This window comes from Meleagris gallopavo, chromosome 8 (genome assembly GCF_905368555.1).
Source record: "Meleagris gallopavo chromosome 8, MGAL_WU_HG_1.1, whole genome shotgun sequence".
NCBI lineage: Eukaryota > Metazoa > Chordata > Aves > Galliformes > Phasianidae > Meleagris > Meleagris gallopavo.
This window is the reverse complement of record NC_139411.1, coordinates 34,573,952-34,594,216: the sequence shown is the minus strand read 5'-3', so window position 1 is coordinate 34,594,216 and position 20,265 is coordinate 34,573,952. Positions and strand designations below refer to the sequence as shown.

General features: G+C 43.2%; 1 protein-coding gene across 4 annotated transcripts in view; it reads right to left on the bottom strand.

Moving 5' to 3' along the window:
* The window catches only part of INPP5A (inositol polyphosphate-5-phosphatase A), a 252,334-nt gene that overhangs the window by 34,689 nt on the left and 197,380 nt on the right, over positions 1-20,265 (bottom strand). For all 4 annotated transcript variants that reach the window (XM_085229728.1, XM_085229729.1, XM_085229726.1 and 1 more), the window contains exons 10-11: positions 4,215-4,310; positions 3,844-3,918 (exon numbers count right to left, since the gene is read on the bottom strand). In XM_085229728.1, the coding sequence (XP_085085854.1) occupies positions 3,844-3,918; positions 4,215-4,310 (171 nt within the window). The remainder of the gene's footprint in view (positions 1-3,843; positions 3,919-4,214; positions 4,311-20,265) is intronic.

The following is a 20,265-nucleotide window of genomic DNA, read 5'->3' as shown; positions in this document are numbered from 1 at the left end:
AGACTTTCCAAATGCAGGAGATGCTCCAGGCCCTTCACCATCTTTGTGGCTCCTCCGCTGGACCGCTTCTAGGAGATCCCTGTCTTTTTTGAACTGGGGAGCTCAGAACTGGACACAGCATTCTAAATGTGGCCTCACCAGGGCAGAGTAGAGAAGGATCACTTCTCTTAACCTGCCGGCAACTCTCCTTGTAGCCCACCCCAGGATCCCATTGGCCTTCTTGGCCACAAGGGCACAGTGCTGGCTCATGCCAACCTGCTGTCCACCAAAACACCCAGGGCCTTCTCCACAAAGCTCTTCTCCAGTGGGTCATCCCCTAACCTGTAAAAGAACTCACGGTTCTTTTGTAATAACAGTAACACCATTATCATTTTTTTCATTCAATGATTATTCCTGTCTTGATTTTCTTTAGAATATTTTGAAATTAATAGGTAATGCCCAAGTACAAGATTTTTTGAAAACAAAAGAAAACAGAAATAGCTATAGCTTGATTTATAATCAATAATTAAGGAATTTGAAAAAAAAAAAAAAACCATGATAATAGTGTAGATTTATTTGAGAATTCCCTGCATGTTGCTACTTTCCTGGAACCATCAGTATGATAACTTCATTCACTTAAGAGCTGACAAATCAAAACTACACTCAAGTTTTAAGTGAGTGACATTCTGGTGGGTTAGCACAAGGCCAGAGATAGTGAAAAGCCCTGCAGAAGCACTCAGAAAATTTAGGCATTCCCCATGTCCTCCCATGTGTGGGAGCTCCTCGTGCTCCTCGGGGGTGAGGAATGGGAGCACAGAAAAGCTGTGGCATGGATATGGGCACTGCTCCCAGCTGGGATCTGCTGCCTCTTGAAAGGTATAAGCAATCAGCCCAGGTCAGGTAAGACTAATTTCTTTGCCCACAATTCATGGGTGTTCTTTTCTGAAATAAAATGATACAGAATGGTCACTGTGCTTTGAGGTAATAAATACAGATAATCGCTAAGATAACTTTGGAATAAGCTACAGATATGTCTGGAAAAATTAGACTTCACAGAGGACTGCATGAGTTTCAAACGGAATTTCTGTTGAACGGATAATTTGTATCTATACCAGATTTTTCATAAAAATATTCATTTTCATAAACACAACTTAAGATTCTTTTTGTCGATTACAATGTAAAAAAGAAGGAACAACTGTGTATGGACAATGATAAAGTAGCCTGTTGATAATAAATATTTGTCAGCTCGTCACATCTCTAAACATTCCACTGTTACTGAAGAGACACCACACTGATAGAAAAAAAAAAAAAATCAGAAAAATCAATGGATTTTGAGCTAAAGCAGTTGCTAAACACACAGAAAACATCTTTATCCAACAGCCATAGTGCTGTGAAAATTCCCAAGCCTTGCATTGGTACAGCTAAGGAAAATTTAATCTTCCCAAATACTCATCAGGGCACTCCATCCTGCAGACCTGACAGCCCCACTTATAATTAATTATACAATTTCGATGGGAATATCGACTAAACAAAGCTATAAATCATAGAAAAAGTCAATAGGCATGGACACATTCAATCATGTCCCGACCAATGATTACTACTCTTAAAATACAATAATTATTTTCAGGAGCCAGCTTGAATTAAATTTCTGTCAGGCTGGTACAAGACCGGCGGTTGATGAAGGATGCGATGGATTTTTTGGGTTGAATTCGGCACAGAGACATTTATCCTTTTAGATAGGTAGTTTGTTTTTAGTGATCATGGTGCTGTGTGTTTAACTAGACCATGAAGATTAGATTATCTCCAATGGCTCATTATATCGTTTATCTTTTCCTTCCATGTTTGATCTGGAAGATTTCCCCCTTCTTGATGCACAAATGAAATGACTGCTGATTTAGAAAGGGAATGTGCTTAAGTGGGATTCTGCTTATGCCCTTCCACACTGCGTTCACGTATGTAAAGCCAACCAGCAATCATCTGAAATGCCACTGAGCAGCAACACGAACAGTTTTGTTCAGCTTCAAGAATGTACTGAGTAAAAAAAAAAATCAAAATTACAAACATTTTGAATTGTTTAAAGAAAGCTAAAAGATAATAATAGTAAAAAATATAGAGAAAAATATGTATTTATCTATGGAGACAGAAATTGGGATTAGTGTTACTTTGTATTAAAAGCTACTTTGTCGCCAAAAAACCCAATTGTTACGTATTTCCCAATGATGTTTTCACCTTTTAAAACTACAAGAAAAAAAAAGAGAGAGAAAGAAACCAACAAAATTTTCCAAATGTAACTGTGTTTTTAAGATATCCTGCCTACACAGATATCTTCTGTGGTGATTAGCTGAAAGATGGGCTTTAAGTGGGGACAGCGGTCCCAATAAGAAGGATGGACGCCAACAGGTGCTCAAATAAGAAACATCATTTTCTTAACAAGTCAGTCTCATCCAAGTGCCCTGACTCCAAGAAATGAGTGAGATCCTGGATTTTCATACGGAATTAACCATCTAGGTGTAATCAACTTTCAATCAGAGAGGGTGAGTAAAAGGGCTCCAGCCGTCTTCCTTGCCCTGTATCTCTGCAGACAGCCCTCCAAACAACCTGCTTCTCTATGAGCAGCAAAAAGACACGTTGCAGGTAGAAGAAGAGAGAGATGGGAGAGTCAAGGGTGCTGCGTATATCCCTTCCCTACCCAAAACACAGCAACACACCGTGTCTGCGTGCTCACTGTGAACTGGTACCGGCTGGCAAACGCCATAGGTGGGGAACCCTCCATGGAGCTGAGACACAAAAGCCTAATCTTGTGTCTTCTTTAATTTTGGTGTGTGGAAGGAAGATAAAATTTAGGCACCCTGGGGAAGGATTGGGAAGCTTGGCTAACTTGTCAGCCAGCACAAACTGCTTTGACACACACACTCTCCACAAAACACCAAATTTTCTGAAGGTTTTGCTTGTTTGGTATTGCCTGCCCTCCTGGTGTAGCTCAGAATATTCAACATGTGAATGCCATTACTTTCTGCATACACAGGCAGACCTAGATATGAAAAAAGGAGCTTAATTCTTGAATCAGTGAAGGTGAGACAGTTTGCACAAGCAGAGCGTCAGGCCAACAAAATCCACAACAAGGCTCCCACGTGCAGCATGTACATTCCTGATCAGCACGCTGTCTGTGCTTAACGTTCTGTTTTTTCATTTTGGATGTTTTGTGTTTTTCCTTTACATACATAACCCCTAGGAACCTTTGATGAAATTGAGAATGCTACAAGCAGCCATATAGAGATTTTCCAAAGTGAAGTGGCTACGTTTTAAAGTAAAATAACCTCAAAGATTATAAAAAAACATTCTCTACAGAAAGAATGTAGTCCTCATTACAAATCAAAAGGTTAGTGCTCCCTGTCTGCTTTCCCTCATTAAGACCCATATAACTGCCTCAATAGTGCAGGTCTGCTGCAGGGTTTGAGCCTTCTATTCCATTTCTCCTTCATATACTCATTCCATATACTCAGAAGACATAGGTATTTCCAGTGCAGCTTTGCATTAAAGGCTTTTCATAAGTCTTCAGGAAGTGCACAATGAAGAACCAGTAAAGAAACAGTATATCTGAAGAAATACGAAATAGAAGATAGAGACGACATGGGAACCAGCATGTATACTTCACTGAAATGTTTTTTTCTATGAAAAAGAAGGTAAACAAATAGATACCAAAGTTAAGAAGCTGTACTGTTGGAGCAGTGACCAAGCTGGATGAATTATCTCTCCTCATTCTGTAGACAGGAGGAGTAATAAGGGTAAGGGCTGGTAAGGGTTGATAGAAACGCAATTTTTATGTGAGTTTCCAACTTATTCCTTCAACAGCAATGAACTTACCGCAGTGCCATTGTTATCTCTAAAAACATCTTGATTAAAATAGTCAAACAGCTTCTTTTCTAATTGTAGCATAACCTAAAAAAAATAGAGGAGAAAGGTCAGAAAAACTCAGGGACCCTTTTGGATACATGCAGCCCTTAATACAGCGCCTCCGAGTGCCTAGAGCTGCTTGTCAGCTTGCCCATTTAGTTGACTGGCAATCAGTTAGAAAAATCCAATTAACTGAGCATTAGGTGTGACAATACGTATCCCTCCCCTCCCTTTAAATTAACAGTTTGAAACAACTATATTCATGCTCTGCAGAAAAGAAAGTGAACATTCAACAGCGTTTCTATTTACCCGGGAGGTACAGAGGGCATTATGTTGTTTACCTTTCGGTCATTATCGGATTCACGAAATATTAGCTTGACTACTTCATTTGTGTCAGCTGCCCGGACAGTCTGCATTGTAGCCTTCGCACATAGCGTCTAGTAAGAAACACAAAGGGAGAAAGGGGAGCTCATTTAAACGAAAGGTAAGGCCATGCCTTGCTGAACTTGATCAATCTATGTATCTTCAAGCGCAGCCCCAATGCCCATCCAAAAGTATGATCTGCCGTAGGTCAAAAGACGAGGCACTGCTAATTTAACTGATTTTCATTTATGATGGGTTTAAAACAAGAAACTGATTTACTGTTTGGAGAGAGGCAGACGACATACGACAGTATCAATGAAATAAAACACTCTGGCTTACTGCTGCGCACACAGCTTCTGTCACAGGTCTGACACTGCATCACACATGACTTGTCAACATTCTCAAAAGCCTTTTCCTACAGCCAATGACTCTACAGTACTATTTGTTTATGTACCATATTTTTAAAAGTTGATGAGTACCTGGGCATTACAGCTTAACTCATTGGCCAAAACGTCTGCATTGTGAATGAATGCCCCAAGAATAATTTAAAGACCCCAGGAACATTTAACAATCTGACAGTAACTTTCAAAGTTCATTCTGGATAGCAAATTGCACATGCACCATTGTTTTAAATAAGAGACAACATCACCGCTCTAGGTACTGTGAGGACTGTGTCTAACACGTACTCTCTGTTAACACCTCCTCGGACTGAAGGTACGAATCTCAGAGCCGTCAGGCCCTGGCTCCCGTGCGACTGGCCAAGCTGTGGCCCAGCTGTAATGGCAAGGAAAGGGGAGCCGGAGGGCTGGCTGCCTGTGGGCTGTGCTCTGCTCTGTTGTGACAGGAGAAAGCCTGGAACCTCAGCAAAGTAGTCAGGCGTGTATTTAACTTAAAAACACACTTTAGATTCACAGAACCCATATTTTTATAATGCTGTTAAGTGCTTTAAAATGCAGAGAGAGACTATATCATAACTGTGGTTATGCAGGCTTCATTACATGAAGTTATCCAGCATGGGCAACGCTACCAGATGGTGTGAGGTGCTTCTCTGACCCATTTGTCTGGGCTGCTGGGAAGCTCAAGGCAGAAGACAAAAGGGGAGTTGTATACATCTAATTATTACTCAATGACAGACAGAAAATGGCCAAGGTGGGCACTTACTCGTGGGAAGCAGCCCAGTTTCTCTTGCCATAGTCTAGCCTCCAGCAGCTCACAGTATCTATGCACAGGATAAGGACACTGGTAAAGATGATCTTTCTGAATAAAGGATTATTTTGATAGAAGTTCTTAGCAAGAGTGCACTCAAGAATTCAGCCAACAAGGAAACAGGTGCCTTCCCTACTCTGCCTCTTTCATTCTCTGTAATAATGGTCAGAGAACAAACTTTTAATCTACATAATATTCACTTATAAAAAAATATGATTTCTGTTAATGGGAAATTTCACATCCCACCACACGCTTCTTTCTTACAAAAATATAAATACATTGTGATTCATTATTCCAAGCACAGTATCCATCAGACATCGTATCTTGCTTACAACAGCTTACTTCCCAGTTCCCCATTAAAAATTTATTTGACAGAGATGTCAGGCACCTATTTTTTAAGAAGTCCACATGCTTCCAAGCGATCCAGATCTCAGCTCAGGTTTCCAGCGATAAGAGTGGAAACTGTATGAAAACCTTCCCATTTGAAAAAAAAAAAAAAAGGCATTACAATGATCCCGTATAAAGGGGCCTACGTGATTCCTCAGTACAAAAAGGAAAAGCGGAATGATTCCATTTTTAAAGGACAGCACCCTGGGTGTGACTCGGTAAGGACGAAATACACGTCTGTTCTTTAATTCAGCTCCGCAAACTGAGCCAGCGCTGACCCCACCTCACCGAACACAGCGCGTCCCGCCTAGCAGGCTGCTCACGATTGTTTCCCTCCCAGACGGGCAGTCTGTGGACTCGAACATCCACCTGCAAGTCGTGGCACCCCAGATCCGCCGCGCCCACGTGCCACGCAGCCGACAGATGCACGGCAAGCGGCAGCTTTCAGTGGCGGGCGGCACGTGCGGCCCTGAGCGCGGCCTGGGCTGCCTGCAAAGCCTTCCCTGCGCAGCACGGCCCCGCGGCGCTCCTGGACGGTGCCCGAGGGGAGCACGGTGCCGGAGGGGAGCACGGTGCCGGAGGGGAGCACGGTGCCGGTGAGGAGCACGGTGCCGGAGGGGAGCACGGTGCCGGAGGGGAGCACGGTGCCGGAGGGGAGCACGGTGCCGGTGAGGAGCACGGTGCCGGTGAGGAGCACGGTGCCGGAGGGGAGCACGGTGCCGGAGGGGAGCACGGTGCCGGCGCTGCGAACAACCGCGCCGCTGCGATGCGGCTCCCCGCGCTGCTCCTCGATGCACCGCCGCGCTCTTCCCTCGCATCGCCGCCGTTTTTACCTTCGGCCCCGCTCTCTCGGTTTCTACACGTAATTAATGTTTTGCCATCTGCGTCCGCAGGCGGCTCCCGATGAGGTAATCCAGCAGCGAGCCATTCCCAACGCGCAGGCCCTTCGATACCGCCATTGAAATGCAGAGCACAGATTAGCTAATCGGGTCAAGACTAAAAAAATAGCGCTTTGGGCTCATGTGTCACAAATCAGTCTGGTCGCCTTTAAACAGCGCACCAGATTAGAACAAGCACCCGAACAAACCAAAGCGGAAAACCCGCCGCTCTCTAAAGCTGGTTTCTAAAGCCCTAACAAATCGCTCCATCTTTCACTCATTTAAACTTTCCAAATGAGGGTCAATACGGTCCCCGAGCATCCAAATGCTAATGCGCTTAAGTGCCCTTAAGCAGCTTTCCAGAGTGAATGGGCCAAAGAAGGGCTCGAAAAGACAAGGCAGAGTTACTGTCACTGTCAAAAAGTCATTGTAGCCACCCCCGGAGTGGTTGCAATTCAAGAAATTCATGATTTCTGTCTCTTAAAGGCATCTGCTTGAGAACATTTTTTTTCTGAGCTGCTTTATCTCACGACTTCAGGCTTGCTCGAAAAGAAAAAAAAAAAAAACAAAACAAAACAAAAAAAAAAACGCGATCGACTCTTGAGAACCAATAAAGAGAAAGGACCCACATATCTTATTGCTTTCAAATTTCACATGCACAAAAAGTTACCTTATTCCCGGACAAAAAGTGATTGGGCAAAGGTTCATTTCTTATACAAGCCGGAGCATTCCTTTTTTCCTCCTCCTTTCAGTTTCTACAAAGTCGTAGTCACCCAAGCAGAAAACTCGGGGGAACATGCGCCTTTTGAGACAGGGCTATTTATGAAGGGACGTTTTGTTGCCGGTAAAGAAAACCAAAATGCGATGAAAACACGCAGTTTCTTTTTTGGGTGTTCCTTCAAAGGTGCTCTTTTGCAAAGTTAGAATATGGGGAAATCAGACATCAAAACCCCTCTACACGAGTGATCTTTTCTTTCTTTTAAATCACTATTATTTTTTAGAACAAAATTCGGTGAGAAGTTTGTCGCTGAGCTCAACTCAGAGCTGAAGGACTCTGCACTCAGCTCCGGTTCGCAGGCACCGCCGGCTCTCCCACAGCTCTCGCACGCACAGCGCGCGCAGGCCGAGCTCTGACAGCATTTCAGAAATAATCCTTGGCAATAATTGGTCTGCCTGGAGCTGTAAAACACAGCCACCCCACTTCTGACAACTGCCTTAGAACATTACCGATATGTACGATCAGGAAAAGTCGGGAAGGAAAGGTTTTAGTACTGACAGCAACCAATCTACAATTCTGTCCAAATTCTGCAGCCCTCAGAGACTGGAAGCCCGTTCCAGTATCAGCCTTCAGCAGCTACTGCTGCACACACACAGCGGTGAAAATGTTTAAGGCTGTATTTCTGTATGTTTACATTTCCAAGAGATAAAGACATTAAAACACAATGAAATGCACTGCATGTACGCACGCTACTCTGTAATTCATCGCTTATGAGGCAGCTGCATTTTACTCTGTGTGCGTGTGGAACACTGAGCAGCTGAGAACCACAGCGCTGCTCCCCGTCGGCTGTGCTGAGATCGGCAGCTGATGTCCCACCCCGCAGCCCTGCTGCCCCAGGTCCACCTCTTGGCACTGCACGCCTGTAACCACCAGAAGCGGAAGAGGAGGCATCCAAGCACAGTCTGACCCGAACTTCACGACTGCCTTTGCCTACTGAATCTAAAGATGTGTGTTATTTCTCCTGATGCCTTGAACGCTCTTCTAGAACTCATTGCTCTGAAGTCTTACTAGAAAGAAAAAGCAGAACACACATTTTTCCTGTATAACAAAGAAGTTCAGCAATTGTCACAGTCGCAATTTCTAGTAAGCTACGTGGCTCAAAACGTCTTTCTTGCTAAAAAGTAACAAGAGAGAAGAGTGGTTTGAAGGCCGACCTGAGCCAGTTAAGTCCTGACCACATGAGAACCAAGTCCACAACATCTAGAATACTCTGGGCACTCTGGCAAGATGGAAAAGACAGAGGAAAATGTATCATCTATTACAAAAGTGAAATGCTGCTCAAAAAGTAACATCAACCTGGTACTTATTAAATTTGATAATCAAATGCTTTTTTAATTATTATCCGGATGCAAACTGCATTTGAAACAAACACTGAGGTAAAAGACGAGCCACTTCTGTAATAACAGCAACATCTGTCTGTCTGGGCTCCTCCTCCCCCTGGGAGGGTGGATGTGATTTCTGGGGTATTGGAAATACGCCCCGGAAAATGCTGTTAAGTAAATTCATCAGGACATGTGGTTAGGGTTAAAAAAGAGAATTAAAACTCCCAGGTGTTAAATACTCCTTTCTCAGTCAATGAAAGATGTGCAGGACAGTTATCGCTGTCTTCTTTAAACTCTGCCTTTGGAGACCTGTTGCAGCTGACACTCAGAGCCACACAGAGGCCCTCACCCACACACTGCAGTAAGAAGGGCAATTACACAGCTAAATTCGCTGGTGCACAGTGATAAAATCCCATTTAAGTGAACTGACAGTTGTTTCTATGAGAAAAAAATATCCCTTCGACTGTAGTTTTACTCATGTTAATAAGAACTATATGGAAATATCAACAGCGTCTCAAAGTTTCTATGCTTTTTACGTGGATAAGCTTCCAGGAGTAGAAATTTTACTCAGCAGTGAGACACACATTAGCTGAATAAAGGACAGATATGAAGAAGCATTAATGAGAAGCAACATTAAGTACTAACGTGCAAATGGCTCTCTGTGAACAGGGGCACTCAGAGAGCTGCGCCCAGCGCAGGGGAAGGCAGCAGGTGGGACGGGGCACAGGAGCTTCCTGCACTGCGCATCTGCTGGGTCTGTGAAACAACCATCCCTGCTAGGAATGACCGGCACTTCTTTGGGCTCGATTTCAAACTAGCTGTCTGGAGATCATAATTACACGCATCTTCTTGTACAAAACTTCAGATAATTCATGACAATGGTATCTAAGTGTGGCAGTAGGCAATGCTAGCCCATTTCCATTAGTTTTCAAGACACTGCACTGGGCAGACTGAGAGGCCTCAGCTCTGCCCAGCCGGGCAGGTGGCTGTGTGCTCAGCAGGGCGCTGTGCCCCGTGCCCACTGCCAGCTCCACGTCCTGTGCCCACCACCAGCACTGCCAGCTCTGTGCCCCGCTCACCACGCTGGCTGTGCCCCGCTTCCTGCAGCTCTGCTCTGTGCACGCAGTTGGTGGCAATGATGCCTCTTTAAAATTCATCAGAGGAGAATCTGAGTTCAGGACAAAAGCCTGCTATGACTCTTAGAGATTGCACATCCTGAAGGAAGCGCTGAGCACCCAACTGCATGCCATTAAAGCTCTGTCCCAGAGACAGGACCACAGGGTTGCTGGTAACAGTGCCTTCCAGCATCCTTTTCACTGGGACATACACTTCTGACTGCATTTGAGGGAAATGCCCCTTGGCATCTGCAGCATGGCTAGCAGTAACACAGTTCAGTTTGTTAGATACGTACCATAATCCAACTTGACTACCTACATACACTGTGCTAAATTGATAAACCTCTGATGCTGAAATCTCTCCCTTGCCTCGTTTTGGTGATGTAACTCTTCTAAATGCTGTTTTTTTCTGACAAAAGCAAAGCAGTCTGTTCAGCTGGGTGTTACTCTGTACTGCGTGCTGTGCTGGCTCCATTAAAACATTTCTGATACAGATCCTTGCTTACATTTACTCATCTACATAAGTCCAAAGAGAAAGAAAAAGAGTAAATACTTTTTCACGCTCTTAAATTTTTTCCCTATGGAATCTTCTACCACTCCATATTTTCAAACAGGAAAAAGACTTTTGTTAAACACTTTGTGGTGCTCTGTCCTAAAACATTTCTGCACATAAAACAGTCTCTCGTTTTGTAACTATTTTTTAAATACTGGTATTATATGATTATTATTTTTTTTCATTAAACACATTCCTTTTTTTTTTTTCCTTTCTACTTTCTTTTTCAGTCAGGTGTATCTCTAAGAATTCAAAAACCAGGATAGCACTCCTTCCCACCACACACATTCCCTGTTATGGAGGTCAGCCTCTAGCTTTCTCTATCCAACTCCTTCTGGTCAGCTTCCCTCTTTCTTTATTCTCATTTCATTTTCCTGGCTGTGATCCCAATATCTGGGTTCAGCTAAGCATCTACACATCAGTTATAAACAATTTACTCTGAGTTCTTTGCCACCTGCGTGCATCAGAAATGGTGAAATGAGCAATGGTGAAATGAGGGCCATGTGTCACCCATCTTCCCTTCCCAACCTCCCCTCTCTGCTAGGCTCTCAGTTTAAATTCACTTGTTGACACAGATAAGAAGTTGCAAACTCGATGAAAACTTGGAACTTGGCAGTGGTCTACCAGAGAAGCCCCTTTCCTCATTCCCTGGTTGTGCAGCATCATTACATCAACTGAGTACCGTCCTGTGGGACTTCTCTAAGACAATGATTCGCTTTTTCCAGGAACTGGGACAGTCAACCGTTGATATGGAAATATGCAAGCATGTTGTCCTGTCCCATAACCTGTGGACTTCATGGAATTTATTCACACATCACTCTATTACTTCCCTCCCACTACTTCAGCCATTTTTGGCCAAGCAGGAGTACCACCCCAAAACATTCCATGTTGGACAACCCCTCAGTTCTTACCTGCTTTTTTACCCTGCTGACCAGGCAGAGGATTGCATGCATTGTTTCCATTAAGCAAAGACTTTGATGAAGCACATAGATTCTGTGATGTAAATCTGTTTCTGTAAAGAAATGTAAAATCCCCTCTACCCTTGAACTGGGGAGAAATGAGATAAGAGACAGATTCTCTCCTTGTAGCTAAGCTTGCTTTTATCTAACACTGCAATGAAGAGCTTTCTATTTCTTTTCATTTTAAAAGCAAAATAACCTGCAAACCCCATCTGTTTCTCTGTGCCTTGCAATCGGAGTGCTAACATTTGCCTTTGTTTGTGCTGGCGGCGTTATTGCTTCTGCTACTTCCATATTTGGTTCCTATAACAGTAAGAAACAACGTAGCAAAAATTTAAGTCAGCACCCAGCAAAATTGTAAGGCTTTTCCTGATTCACTTCAAGGAACTGTCGAGTTCCAAGTAATTGGAGGCTGCCGGCTTTACTTTTCCCAGCCTAGCAAGCAGCATGCTTTCTGTCACAGCTCGCTGGGATGAGATGAGAGCGTGCTGCTGGGCTGCATCTCCTGCACCACGTTCGCACAGCAGAGCGTTCCACGCTGTCTCATTTGGAACAAGCAGCACGCCTCAAGAACTCCCACACGGTACTCTGTTCCGCTAACAAACACTGCTTAAAAAAAAGCAATTTCTGGGGCAAATTTGCCCTTTAAATGAATGGGGGATTTTAGACAAAATCAGTAATGTGACATGGCTCAAGATCAAGGCTTAGAGGCTTAGCCACCGAAGTGAGAATATCTGGCTTCCGAAAAGTACACGTACAGCTACCACTATGCAGTCTATGACATACTCTCAATCCACTATTCAACGATACCTTCGTGCTTGAGTTCTACTGAGCTTATTCTCAGAACCAGAAACTGGAGAGAACTTTTAAAACGAGAAGTGTTGGGTGATTCTGAAATCAAATTACAAAACTGCCTGAAATTCATACGCTATTGGCCAACCACTAGATGCTTCTAACCCAAAGTGAGAAACACAGAGAAGTATGAAGCATTCTTTTTCTTCCTACAATCCACAACGTCAAAATCAGCCAGCCCGTAAACAAAGACTGATTCGGAGACCTGCAGAAGCAGCAGTGGCAGCAGGGGCTGGAGCACGCCCTGGGCTGCTGCACCTCAGCATGACATCTGAACAAGTTTTTCAAGTGGAAATTGAACTTCACTGTTAATAACTGGGATGTGCTGCTCAGTGTTACAGCGAGACAAGAACTTGGCTGATCAGGTGGTGCCTTGTTGGTGAGACACAGGCACTGCTGCCTTACGGCACTTTCCCCCCTTCTTTTTCTACATAGCCTCCCTGACTTGACTGCCTTTCACCTTGCCATTTCTCATTCCCTTCCCACTGGATCTGTTCCCTGTCTGGTTCCACACCATTTATTCCTTTATTCACTTTAGAAATGGAAGATGAATTCAGCAGACGAAGTTCTAGCGGCCCTTCTTAGCCGGTTTGTTCAAGCAGCTCAGAGCACATGGACAAGGATGGCTGTGCTGCATTCCTGCACTGCATAGTAGCTTTGCAACCTCTTTGGTGTCATTTCCGCTGGTGTACAAATGAAGGTTCATGCATTACAATGATATACAGAATTCTCTCAGTTACAATCTCCCCACCAAATGGGTCCAACCTCAGCTGCTGACCAAGAGCAAACCACAGCACAGCCCTGGACCAAGTGGAGGGACACAGCTGGTCGGAGAGAGAGAAGGATGTGGAGGAAGAGCAACTTCATGCCACTGGCTGGGGCTGCAGCGGAATTTAAAGCAGCAGCAAACACAGGTCCCTGGCTCACTGACAGCACTGGGTGCTGCAGAGCATCACAGAGAGAGGACAGAATGCGCTGTCTGCAGCGTAGCTTCCTTGGTCCTGTTCTGTGGGTCGCAGATTCATTGGGAGGGGATGGGGCCCAACTGGGCAAATGATCAGGTAGCACAGCATACAGAATTTCTGAAACACACGCAGAATGCTTTTCCTTAAAGCCGCGCAGGAGAAACACGCAGAGATCTCAATTATGCAGACAGAAGGAATAACGCAGGTTCAAAAGTGCTAATGTGACATAATTTTGAGGCTAACAGCTGTGCACGGGTTGGAGAAGTGCTATTCTTTTCACTGTGTCTCTAAGTGCTGTTAAATTCATTTGTCATTTGATCGAAAGCCAACAGGCCACAAATCTCCCCAGCACCTCTTGCTCTGAATGGTGACAGGAGTGTTCTGTTCTGCCATAAGACAACATTTGTGTGCGTCTCCGTCCCGAGTCATACATGCTGCTTTAACTCATCTGCCGCCCCATTCTCTGTGGCCCAGGAGGACAAATTGCTGGCTGTGGCTCCCTTTCAGAGGCAGTACAGCGCGCAAAGAATCATGACTGAGCAGAAACACAAGGAACAGGCACATAAAAATTCATCACTTTGGCCTCCTGACCTCTTGCCACTGAGTTTGGCAAACCCCATCTCAAAAAGTAGCACCAGGGGAGAGCTAAGCAGGCCGGCTGAGTGAAATTACTGACAAAAAATATCTTGGACACAGGAAAACCCCACCAGATGCTGCATTGTCTGTGCAGAGAAGTGGTGCTGAAAAAGGGGCGATCTACCACATGGCATATTGGGTGGAATAAGTAGTGCCATTGTTTCAGCGCAGCTCTGTCACTTTACTGACTGCAATACAAAGAGGTGTAAAGCAAGATTTAATCCTGACTTTTTAGTCAGCAGATTAAAACCAATCATGCCAGATGTCCACAAGACTGTTTAACATACAGAAAGCTTTTTCATACGCCACAAAAAGTGAGAGCTGTAATAACTTCTTCTTTATTTCCTCTGGAGAGGCCTTTCTCACTCTCTTTGGTCAGAAAAAAGAGGGAGATGTTGAGCTGGATGTTAAGATGCACTATTAATTTTTAGTCTTCCTCTTCTTCCTTTTGAGACAAAGTCCGTTCTCGTCATTACCCACCCCAGATCAGACAGGTGAAGATGCTGGTATCAGAACGCTACGATCTCGGAAAGCACGCGCACTCCTCGGACCAGAAAGGGACGTTACCAGCAGCGCTCACAACCAACACCGAAATTCCTCTCCAGAACCCTCGGTGCAACGTGTGACACAGCAGTACGTTTGTCAGCGTGCTGACAAATAGTAAGAGTATAATCGCTCTTCCCCTAAAACCAAAATGGTGACTCCTGCTGAGCTGCCTCCTGACATGCACCGCCCAGGCCGGGCTGGGGCTGCACTCAGGGCTCTCTGCTCTCAGGGCAGCCCTTGCCAACCCAGCAGCAGCCTGGCAGGCGGGACGCAGCCCTGCAGCCCCAGGGAGGGCACTCGGCACCAGGACTCACACACAGAACCTGGCCGAGCGGCGGCTCCTGCAGCGGGACCAGGAGCCCACCTGGGCTGCCGGCAGCTAACGCAAGGGGAAATGATCAGGGATACTCACAGCTAAATATATGCGGAGTGCTCTTCATTATGCCCACCTGCAGAACTGCTAAACACTCGGCAGAGGTTTCTTAACCTGTTGCTTTCTTCTTTTCCTATTTATAAACACATTCACCTCCAAAAAAACAGTACCGAAAGGATATAAATTCAGCTGTCACTGCACCTTTAAAACATACTTAGTTCTTTTTTTCCCCCTGAAATATACAGAAATACAAAAAATCTCTGTATTACTGTTCCCCCTGAATTTCCAAAGCCAATGTTGCTAAATTCAACAAAAATCCATTTCATGTCTTATATGAAACTGCAAAACATTTCTGCATTTACGAAGAATATCTGGCTTCATCTTTGATAAAAGCTACAGGAAAAAATAAATTCCCCTGAAGTTCCAGCAAAACACTGACTTGTATACTGTACATAATTCACTAAATTGGAAGCCTTATGGCAGTAAGCTAATGCCTTGGGTGGTATCCATTATCTATCATTTGGGAAAAATGATAGATAAGGGATGGAAAAAATACAGCTTACATATCTCATCTGTTTTCTTGCTGCACACTTTAACAAAATGGTCATTACGAGTTCCTAAAATAAAAGCAACCATTTTATTAAATCACTGACCTGGAACAATACTATTAAAACCATTTCCTCTATTTATATCTAGCCAATATCTAGATGAAAGCAATCACAACCATGTGATACACGAACCAGCAAGACATTCATTCGTTTTACTGACGCTGCGTTAAGGTTGATCAGAGCTCCTCCTGGCTTCTCACGACTTTCAGAGAGACGCATCTGAACTCTGATGTGTTAACGGCCAGCTGTGAGAGGACGCTCGATTAAACCTCTAAACCAGCCTCACGCTTAACTGCGTAACTCTGCCACTGACTGAATCAGTTCTGCAACGGTTAAAACGAGGCTGCAACTTCTGGAATTCCTGAGCCTAAAGCACCTTCACGTTCTGGCGACTCGCAGTCACAGCACCGTAATCCACAGCGCAGTTACAGGCACAGCACTGCGCTTTCTTTCCCAACAATATATTCCATTAAGTTAATGAAGCTCGCTATTCCTAGTTGTCCATCCATCATTATCATCCTTATTTTAACCTCTGCAGGCCTGGAAGCATCTTGATAATTTTAGGCAGGTAGACACTTTCAGCAATGTTTCTATTTTCCCCAGTGCATTCATAATGGTGACTGATAGTGTAACACTTATTTTCAACCTGCTAGCATTTCACTCCAATTCTGAAAAGACCAAGGAAGCACTGTATTGAAGATGACGGTATTTTCTGCTTGGGAAAGCTGAGTTGGAGACCCAAGAGTCAAGAGTCAAGTCCGGAATTAAGTTAGGCACAAATGCGACCGCGCGATCTCTGCCAGTCCAAAGCTCCTTTGCCACTATTTCTTCTACTCTGCAATTTGCAGTTTTAAAATTAGAATTCTGCTCTCCGTTTCTGAATTTCTTCATGCGAGTCTTGTGGGTGGCCTTCAAGATACATTTTACCAATTTTTCATGCCCATCCCTCGAAATGTGACCCTGCTCCTGTGCTTTTATCTCTCTGACAACTTCACACAGGAAAACATGCAGCCCCTCTGATAGCATGAAATCGGAAACAATAGCCCTTGGGAACAAAAGGGAGTGGGGAGGCAGGATACAGTCCGGGTCCTGGCTGATTTTAGCTACAAACAGATGTTCGTAGGACCTGATACCCTGAGCAAGCTGAAAGGAAAAGCTTGTAAAAGAAATGGTCCTCAAAAACAATGTATTGAAGAGCTTTAAATAAAGGCAAAGCGAAGGCAATATGGCTTTCAATGATAAATCTCGGCAAAGAAGAAGTGGCACCATGAATTTCAATGATGTATTTTTCTCTTTTCAATGAACTCTACAGCTCATTTTGAAATCTACAAATTGCTCAAATCTCATCTTAGTTTACAAGTCTCCCATATTCATTAAAATGCTACAAAGCACGTATTTTTGTTTCTTGTAACTAATCATCTTAGCTGGGAACACCCAGTGAAGTCCTGAAATATAGGCTAATGCCATTATTTTAAAAGCTGCTTATAGCTCAACAAAGAGGAATATGCTGAAAGAATCTTGATAGGAAAAAATCTGAGACTACCTCTTTGGACAAATTATGTTCAATCTCCTCCTTTCATGCGCACAATTTCAGACTCAAAAAGACCCACGTAAAGAATCTACGGAGCGCTGTCCTGAATCGGACCCGGGCTCTGTTTCACAAAAGCCAATATACACCATTTACAAGCGAAACAAAGTGCAGAATCACTTCTCTGACTGAAGTTTCTGCTTTTGTGATTAAAACTCTCTTCCTCTTTCTTGAAGAGTCTGCCATCCAAAAGGGCTGGTGCCATGCTCCAATGCACAAAATACATGTATTCATTACAGGAGAAAAAAAACTCTGAAAAAATTGGCACAAAGGCGTGTGCATAGCTTAAGTCCTGCTCAGGATAGCCCTCACTCGAACTCTGCACATTTGCATAGATTTTACCTATTAATTGTCTGCAGCAAAACTATAGTGGATAACCGAAATAAATGCTCCATCAGCTGTCTGGAGTCAGGTGCAGATTTAACTTGTTAGTTACTAGCATCAATCAGATACAGATGATAAAGAAATAAACAACATCTTATGCCAGCAACACAAAGCCAGTAGAAAACATTTTCATGAAAAGGATGTCTGAGACAGAAGGTATCTAAGTCTGCTTAGAAAGTTTGAAGAAATTATTAGTCAAATCTCCAGCCAAAAGTGACTGTGCCTTTCTCTTGTCTAATTACACAAATCACAGACCACTACGCTGCACCAATTTCTTCCTGATCTGAAGCAAACTGCATCTCTTTGACCAAAACAAATCTCCAGAAAGACATTAGCTCTTTGCAGGACATGGAGTATCCATCAATTCCTCAGTCATTCCAAGAAAGGAACCTCTTGTTAATCACTTGATTTCTCACACACCATTTTTCATTTGAAACTTTCTGCCACCACTTTCTAAATGTTATCTAGAACAGGATTAGGATCCTCGTTACAAATACAGAAGACTGTGGAGACCACAGTTTTCTAACAACAAACTCCTGGGAAACCATCTCTGGTCCAACAACCGGAGCAGTTTTAGTTACTGTAATACAAGCCTCAGGTTTGTACAGCAAACTTTATGCTACCAGCAAAAATAATTCATCCTTGGCATCCAGACCTGGCTCAGGGCAGAGTCCCTTACCCTCACCTCATGACTAATCGTGTTTTTTAAATACATGCATGGAAGATATTTGATGGAATTCACTACACCAGCTCTGCAACCACATGTGAAATCAAATAAAATCAGTGGTATTGCCAGGGGAGCTGTTTGCCTTCAGTAAGTCCGTCTGTACTGTTCTTGCTACTGTTGTCTCTTCAGTGCTCCTATGTGTGCAAACAGAGCCAAACACAAAGTTAAATAACGTTTTCAACAAACTTGCCTTGCCATATGATCGCTTCATTATCATTTTCACCTATTAATTCACTTATTAATTGCATTACAAACTTTCTTGGTCAGGCATAATTTCTGGCTGCATTATATCTTTCCATTCTTTGATCACTAGCATCTCTTCAATTAGTTTGCCTGAAATTAACGTCTAGCTAATGAGCTTTCAAGTTAATGAGAACCTTACTCAATGCTCCCCTCCTTTCCTCTTGTACCCTTAACTGCAAGTATGAATCCATTCCTCTCACAGCGTTCTGCAGTCACTGGTACTCCAGTTTAGTCCAAGTCAACATTACAGTCTGTAGGCTAAAGATTCTACTTGCTAAAATCATCCTCACTTCCTAATACACCATTCTGATCATGCTTCATTATCTTCATGTGCTCAGCACTTTCTACTGTTCCTTTAAGCATGTTGAGCAAAAATACATACAGAAAACATCCACTGTTTCTGAAACACCACTTTCAGTTTTACCAAGCTTATGTAATAGAACTCTTAAATCGTTTTTTTATTCTACTTTCTAAGTGGAACCTGGCTAAACATAGTGAATTAGTGATACTGCTCTAAAAGACATAGAAAATGCATTTCCCAACTGAAGGAAAGAAAATGACAGGTGATAAACTTCTACCATTGGATAAAAAATTCTCACAGCTGTGTAGAGGATACTCACGTTACTCTAGACTTTTGGGCTATATTCAGATGTATCAAAGTTACAAAATCAAAACATCAGAGTTTTGAATGGCACTTAGAAGGTTTTTTCTTGATGTACGTTAAAAATGCAGTATCACTTTTGCATTGCAGTAGTGAACTATCTCTAACAGTGTGATTTCAGAACAGAATCAACAAGGCAGCAAGTATGATTTGAGCTAACTGTAACATGTTTTACTTCCTGAAAGACATCCTTTAACTTCTTGGAAAGATAATCAATGTGCAGGAAATTCAGCTGCCAGTATTAACAGATTTTAAAATTACCATTACAAAACCACAATAAATTAGGAACAGAGCTGCTCAGTTTAAATACTGTAAAATTACAGGTTTCGATGCAAATTTTATTTTACTTCTAAGGAAACTACCAGAAGCCGGAACAAAGATAATGGAAGCAGTTACTGGCAAAAAATCAAGCAAAATAGTCAACTGCATAGAAATAATTGGTAAAAATAGCCTTTTATTTCAATGGCCGCAGGTTTTTAACACATTCTGACAGCAGGGGGGTCAACTCAAACTATTTGCTGAAGCATATGCAATACGCAACACCAGATAACTGTTTGGGACTCCTGTAGAGCCTAACTACAACCGAATTGCAGACATAATTTTGTCTATCCCAGCTTCTATTATTTGTCATTGCTTTCTAGAATTACCCTCAGTAAGTCAGTAGTCAGTATTTGTACAACAGAACTTTGTCCTGATATTGATTTTCCAAAGACGTTGTACCACAGTCTTCGTAATGCACGTACTTTAAGGTAAGTGCATGCAAAAGATGGAAGTGAAGCTACCTCTTGAATCAAACCAATAAAAGCCACCAGATGGGCAATTACCGTCCGTATTCATTTTAGATAACGTAAAATATTCCATAAGCAGAAAGAAAAAACAAATTTTCATCCCACCTTAGCAATCTCTAATTTAAATGTTTGGTATACATAGGAACTTGGGCTTAATCGAGGCCAACTGCCGTCACTCGAACATTTAGCACATACTTGACTTTGAGCTAGTAATGACCGAGTTGCACGATGCTATCTTCTGCGGTAGATGTATGGCTGAAGGACACAGAACAGCAGTGGAAGCTGAGGAGACGTGCCCCGAACGGGAGCCCAAGGCAGTGCCACCAGGACAACCCAAGAAACACAGAACAGTAAGGAGGCATAAACGGTTCAGATGAAAGTCTGAATCTACCCCGTTTGTACTTCTGCAATCTTAATGATGGTACTAGAACTACACTCCGTTCAGTTGAAAATGCATCAA